This window comes from Physella acuta, unplaced genomic scaffold, assembly GCF_028476545.2.
Source record: "Physella acuta isolate Inbredline_101_S28 unplaced genomic scaffold, ASM2847654v3 ptg000353l, whole genome shotgun sequence".
NCBI lineage: Eukaryota > Metazoa > Mollusca > Gastropoda > Physidae > Physella > Physella acuta.
In genome coordinates this window covers 571,825-579,236 of record NW_026731872.1, presented here as the reverse complement: position 1 = coordinate 579,236, position 7,412 = coordinate 571,825, and the positions used below count along the sequence as shown (strand labels likewise).

Below are 7,412 nucleotides of genomic sequence, written 5' to 3'. Positions count from 1 at the left end.
GGAGAGTTACTGGACCTGACAGGTAACTGACGGTTCAGTTCTTCTGCTGGCCATTGATAGAAAACCAACATTGGTAATCAGTCATTTATTCATAAACTACAGCTTACCATATTGCCAAACTTTAACAATCCAGTCAAAGGTATTTGTTAAGTAGGCTTTCACCACTAGAAATAGGTATCAGAATATTTCATCTGAACAATAGGCAACTCCTTAAAGCTTAACCATTCTCACACAAAAATAAAATTGAGAACAATGTTGAAAAATGCATTTATTTAGAAACGTGTGTGATTATTTAACGTAAGTTTAGTAACATTGCTTTTATTGATATAATGTAACAGAAAAAAAATGTACATTCATTAACAAAATAAAGAAAGAAAAGAAAAAAAATGGGTATCACGTAATAAGTGGTCAAAAACTACTACATAGAAGAGAGAAAATTACTGAGTTTCAATTTGTTTAAAGTCTATGCTGAAGATGACATTGTCCGGCAAATCAAGGTGCACCTTTGATAAGTGAGACTTTAGCCTGGATGTACGAGTACAACAGAAATCACAGAATGCACAGCGATATGCCTTAGGTTGGGGGACTCCAGGCTTGCGATTAAGGCACCTGTCTTGTGAGTGAATAAGCATGTGGGCCTTCAATCGTGACTGGCGAATACAGGAGTAGGAGCACTGTGGGCACTGGAGGGGCTTAGAGCTGGAGTGTGTCAACATGTGCCTGCGGAAATCTGCTGCGCGGTTGCCTGCGTAGTTGCACAAGTTGCAGGCAAATTTCTTGATGTTCTGGTGGGACATCATGTGAATCTTCAGACTTTCTTCCTTCTTGTAGGTGGCGCTGCACAGACTACAACAGAAGGGGTGCTGATACTTGTGCTGCAGCAAATGGTTTGTCAGCTGTTTTTTCTGGATACACTTGTACTCACAGTATGTACACTGGAGGGGTTTTTCTCCATGGATAAACTTGTGTTTCTTCAGGAGGTAAGCGGAGGAACATCCTTGACCACACAGTTCACAGGTGTAAGGCTTGACACCAAAGTGCTTGGACATGTGAGATTTGAGCCCTTCAGATGAACGACAGGTATATTCACATTCTTTACACTGGTATGGCTTCTCTCCTGTGTGCACTTTCATGTGATCTTTCAGGCCCATTTTACGCTTACAGGAGAAATCACACAGCGTACAAGTAAACATTTTATCAGTAGTGTGACACAGCAGATGATCCTTCATGCGTGACGTGTCATTACACATGTACTCACAGTGGGCACACTTGTATTTCTTGACGGTAGAATGTTTCTTCTGGTGAGCTGAAAATGTAGATTTATAGTCACATGAGAAGTCACACAGCTCACAGTGGAACCTTTTGGACTTTGAATGATTGATGGGGGGCTTGTTGACTGGAGGCGCATCCGGTGTACTGAACAGTTTTAATTTGGAGGGGCTTGGTTTGACATCTTCCTGAATTTCATGGAAATCTGGAACGGATTCTTGTAAGTTGTCTATCTGCTGGACCTGCTCAAATTGTGCCTGGGCAAGCTGCTGAGCAAACTGTTCTGGCGAATCTGTCTGAATGATGTATGTCTGGCCACCATCTGTGGTGGTGATGGTGTAGGTCTCTCCCAGTTGTTTGCCAGCAAACGCAGCAAATGCGCTGAACTGATCCTCGTCCAGCTGCTCTGTACCCCAGTCAGCCTCCATCTCTAGAGCCTGGCCAGTGGGAATGCTCAGATAGGAAGTTGGGTTATTAGCCTCGGCCTCAGCTTCTGCCTGCTCCAGCTCCATTTTCTGCTGGTATGCCGGAGGAAATGTGGTGCCAGTGTAGGTCTTCTGTGGGGCTGCTGTGTGGGTCTTCATGTGGCGCCTCAAACGCGAGGGCTGGGTACAGACATAGTTGCACTCTTCACACCTGATGACCCCTTCATTTGTATGTGCAACTTTGTGGTCTTTAAGACGAGGTGCACTCAGGCATGTAAAGTCACATAAATCACACCGCAGCAGTGGTTTATCCTGGGAATGAATTTTCATATGAGCTTTGAGCCTCCACTGACGTATACACGTGTAGCTGCAAACTGTACATTTCAAAGGTTTCTCACTGGAATGGGTCAGCACATGTCTCTTGAAATCACCATAGCGATTGCCTGCATAGTTACACTGGGCACAACGAAATTTGGTCACGTTCTCATGTCCCAGCATGTGTACCTTCAGGCTTTCTTCCTTTTTGTAGACAGCACTGCAGATTTTACAGACAAAAGGAGTGTCTGTTTCATGCTGGATCAGGTGAGCTTTCATCTGGAAGTTTTGGGTGCAGGAGTAGCCACACTGGGAGCAGAGGATGGGCTTGCTCTCAGAATGTGTGAACATGTGGCGCTTCAAATGGCTGGCAGTGTGGCACCGGTACTTGCACTCTTTGCACTGGAACTTCTTGTCAGCATGGATGATCATGTGCTGTCTCAGCAGGGTTCTTGTGGCAGACCTGTAGGTGCACACATTACAGCCAAATATCTTTGAACCCTGGGGTCCCGTCAACTTTTGTTTTTTTAACTTTTCATAATCAAACTTGACAGGTCCACTTTTGATTGGTTCAGCCTCTTCATCATCCTCATCCTCCACTTCTATTTTAGGAGTGACGGGATTCTTGGGGGCAAAGGGCAATTTGGTCACACCAGAAGTTTTAGTCTCTAGCTTTGGGGAAACACTGGCCTTGACAAAATTGGTTGGGGGGAAAACATAGTTTTTTTCTTGTATTTCAACAGGTTGGTCGCTGGAGTGGACAGGTATAATGTTCGTGTCTGGTTGGGGGAGTAAACCAGTGCTCATGACACTATCCTGAGCTGGCAGCATTATTGTCTCCTGGGGTAGCAAGCCCGTCTCCTGAAGCTGAATTAGAGTAGACTCTGAGATGTCACTCATTGGATCAATTAACATACCTTGTTCCAGTTTCTCTGGAAACTCAGGGCCCACTTGCTCATAAATGTACTGAGGGTCCAGGTCCATATCCTGCTCCTTGACGTAGAGAATGATCTCTCCATCTTGGTTGAATGCATCATGTGAGCCCTGACACGCAGCTTCCACAACATTTCTCAGATTGTCAGCATTTATCTCAGACAGACTTAGTGAGGGCGGAAGGCATATTGTAATACTATTAGGTGCAACAGGATTCATTGTGTTAGCCTGATGCGTGACTACAGTACGTTGCAAAATAGGATTCACAGTCTACTGGAAGTGCGTTGACAGCATCGCTGTAAACAAAAAAAATTCATTAAAATGAGACAAAATAAATCACTTCAAATAATCAAGTGATGAAATTCTGATATACTAAGCTAATAATTATACACCTGTGGCATAAAGTTATTTCTAAAATTATTTTCTAACAACAATTAGCCTACAAAAATTCAAAGAATTAAAACAGTGAAGATTACAGGCTCACAATAAGGACTATGAGTTAAGGTTTTAAATGGAAAAATTATCAGTATACTGTCAGAATTGATACTTTCTAAAAATATCTTATTGAGACCTCAACAGTGATTTTGTTCATTCATACCAGACATCAGAAGTAGTCATAGCAATTATTTACTACTACTTTCTGTGGGTATCTTGAAGAGACCTAAGAGTACTCATTAATTTAACATTTTTCTGTCAAAATTTGCAGACAAATTAAATTCTCAGCAACAAGTTAGTCTAAGTATTGTTAAGAAATCAATGCACTAAAGTTGTGACTATAATTCAGGGTATAGTATCAGTCTAAACTTACTTATATATCTAATATTTATAATTTTGTAGGGTCTGACTAATACTAACAAGTTTAAGTGAATAAGTTACTAACTAGTGAAATGAATAAAGTAATTTGTTAGATACCGATAATATCATAATAGACTCTTCCTCCATTAAAGAGGTGTGTTGGGTTGTTAGTAGTATTGTAATCTTGACTAATTATAAATAAATAGGCCTAGGCCTATAGTTAGAAATTAGGATTATGCTTATGGTACCAATGGTAGGACTACGGTTGGGGTTAGCATTGAGTCTTGACATTCAACCAAGGCCAAGTGTGCATACTACTACCGGTAACCTAACTCCCCTTTTTTAAAAGAAGATTCTATTATCGGACACCGGTTAAAAAAAATTCCCCTAAAGTAAATCTAGAGATACTACTTTACTTAAGTCTTAAACTTAAAATCTCAAAATACCGGCTCTGAGCTGAGGATATTGATATTTAATATTTAGATCTAGATTCTAGATCTATTATTAATGAGTTGCATGCTTGGAGAGGGCCTTCTTAAGCTCTTAACCTAATCCAGATCTAGTTAGATTTAGATCTTGAAGCTGGTGTTTTTCTTTAAGAAGCACTAGCGGAAAAATAAAGAAGATTTAATTAGTTTCAATTAATTCTTTTGGCGCCTCTATGCAATTCGGCAAATAACAACACGTTCCTGGTCTGTTTCATTTTAAGTAATGGGCGGTGGTCGGGAGTAATGGCGTGATGAGCGCGAAGTGATTGTAGGTGGCCTACTTGATTTAGAAAATTTGCTAGGCTAGAAAACACATTAACTCATTATTCCCTTGCAGTGGGAGAAGAAATTACAGTTATTCTAATCATCATACAATAAATAATGATAATGTTAAACAAAAAAACATTGAATAACAAGTACCTTATCCAGGATTTTTGCTAAATTTGATTGTAAATTTTGTGTACAAAGTGACCCAAACAGGGCGGCCAAAGTAAAAGGACGAGCGTGATGCGGAAATCAGGCAGGGTTGCCACATAAATTACAGCAGCATGCCAAATAATAAAATCCGCATGTCAAAATATATCTGTATGATTTCCAATTTAATTGCTTCGAATTTTATAAATACGCAACTTAATAGCAGCTATAACACTTAATTTATCATATATCACTTGAATTTGACATTTTGTTATTAAATTAGGTACATTTCTTTTGTGTAGTTAAACACGATCGCCCTGACAACCTAAAGGGCAAAATTGCAAAATGTTGTTTGCGCATGCGCAAACGTGGGCCAGTTTTTGATTTTGGGCTTTGAGCCAAAATAGTTGTTTTAATTTTTGCGTCGGTTGTATATGTTTGAAAAAATATTTCCATGCCCATTAAGAAAACATTTTTAATTGTTTAGTAGCATTTAATCTTTGTAAATTTTAAATTGTAGGCCTACATTTAAACTATGTTTTTTTGGGCAAAGTATTGTACCAACTTAAAAAAAAAACAACTATAAAAATAATATTTATAACTAGCTACAATTTATTAGGTAAAAAGTTAAAGGCAGACATTGTGGAATTAACGTAAAAATAAGATGACATCGTTATTGATTAATAGATCTAGGTGAAATTCACTTTATCATACGCGGATAAAGATTTAATTTGAGTTGGACTAAAAAATGCTAGATATTTTGAATAATTGTAATTTTTATATTTTGTATAAAACTTTTTTGTTTATGGTTATGGGCAGATGTCAGGAACGATACGGAAGCTTTTTATTCAATTTATTATTTGCAAAATTGGCCAATAACACAATTATAAATTTACCAAAACCGAATTGTAAATTGTAACAGAAATTAATTAATAAACTCCATGTTGATCTAACTCAGAAAATCTTTTAGAAAGAAACCTTTATTAAAAATAAAACAAATTTTGAGGGTAGGGTTGTAGGTTGTATTGTGGCGTTATTTTATATTACACACACACACATATCTATCTCTCTCTCTCTCTCTCTCTCTCTATATATATATATATATATATATATATATATATATATAGGTATATATGTGTACGTCACAGTCATCATCACTCCTTTGTGGCCCCTGGGGAGCAAAGGGCCGCAACCACACATCTCCAGCAGACTCGGTTTTGGGCTGCTCCTCTAATCTGTGCCCATGAGAGCCCAGCTGTTTTCGCCTCCTCCTCAACCGTTCTCTTCCATGTTTTCCTTGGCCGGCCCACCTTCCTTTTCCCCTGGGGATTCCAGTCCAATGCATGTTTTGCGATGTTTTCTTTTTCTTTTCTTAACGTGTGTCCGATCCATCCCCATTTACGGGCCTTGATATCTTTCTCTATTGGCTGTTGCTTTAAAATTTGCCACAGGTCTTTGTTTGATATTTTGTTTGGCCATGTACGTCACAGTAGTGTCATTATTTTAAGAAATATCTTGGCTCTTTATATTGTATATGTATGTATTTATATGAATATATATTTAAATATATATATATATATATATATATATATATATATATATATATATATATATATATATATATATATATATATATATATATATAAGTAAATAAATAAATATATATATATAATCATGTTTTTGAAAAACTCCCATTTAAAAAACCTGTCTTTACCACTACCCACATTACTACAGAATGTCACATTTTCATTTTATCATGAGGGGGTGTTGTGAAAGTATGTCACACTTTTATTTTATCATGAGGGGGTGTTGTGAAAGTATTTCACTTTTATTTTATCATGAGGGGGGGGGGGGTTATGAAAGTATGTCACACTTTTATTTTATCATGAGAGGGTGTTGTGAAAGTATTTCACACTTTTATTTTATCATGAGGGGGTGTTGTGAAAGTATTTTTAAATATAATATTTTCTAATACCAAAGTGTGACATCATTTTTCTTAATACCCATCCTTTCAAAATTTTGATTTGACCATCTCCTAGAGTTATCATTCATATGTGGAGCAACTGTTTGCATAAGATAAAGTCAAGCATCTGTATTCCATTAAAATGGTAATGGCTTTCTAATATTTTCCCCTATCATATGGTGCACTTTGTTAAATCTTCTTCTTCTTCGTTCTTAATTATTAGTGTTGAAGGGGATCGAGATTTATCTGCCAGTGCGTTTGAACTCGAGACTTTGTTCGAATTTATCAACCATGAGCTTTTTGCCGACTCGACCACGCCTCCAACACAATTAAGCGTTAAGTGTCAACTGGTTATGCGCCATTGACTCCGATTTAAGCCTGCTTTTCTTTTTGGATTTGCTTCCATAGCCTTTGTCCAACCAAGAACAAACTACAAGGCAGCAGTTGTTTAATTTTGGAGTTGTCTCTCCTAGAAGAGTGGCTGTCTCCAGCTAACGAGCCTCATCTACCCGAGGGTTCGAACTCGAGATTTCTCGGTTTAGCAACCATGAGCTTTACCGACTCGACCACGCCGACCCCTACTTCGTTAAATGAATGTAGGCTCCATCAGTGGGTAAAAATTTGGTAATAAACTCCAACAAATTTAATAAAAACACTGAAGTATACTCAATCTGGTTGAAGTCTTAGCACTTGTTTCATAAATAATTCAGTTTTATAAGAATTATTTTTTGAGTTAGTCATATTGTCCTGAAGTGACAGATGATAACCCAAGTTCATACAACCAAGTCTCACAAAAAGAGAATCAAGAAT

At 37.9% G+C, this 7,412-nt stretch overlaps 1 protein-coding gene across 1 annotated transcript; it reads right to left on the bottom strand.

Annotated features, from left to right (window-relative positions):
- Window positions 1-269: 269 nt before the first annotated feature.
- On the bottom strand, window positions 270-4,964 carry LOC131941246 (endothelial zinc finger protein induced by tumor necrosis factor alpha). Its single transcript, XM_059300363.1, has 2 exons — window positions 4,646-4,964; window positions 270-3,238 (listed from the first exon to the last, which is right to left on the bottom strand). The coding sequence occupies exon 2, from the start codon at window positions 3,159-3,161 to the stop codon at window positions 438-440; it is 2,724 nt and encodes a 907-aa protein (XP_059156346.1). The 5' UTR covers window positions 3,162-3,238; window positions 4,646-4,964; the 3' UTR covers window positions 270-437.
- Between the last annotated feature and the right edge of the window lie 2,448 nt (window positions 4,965-7,412).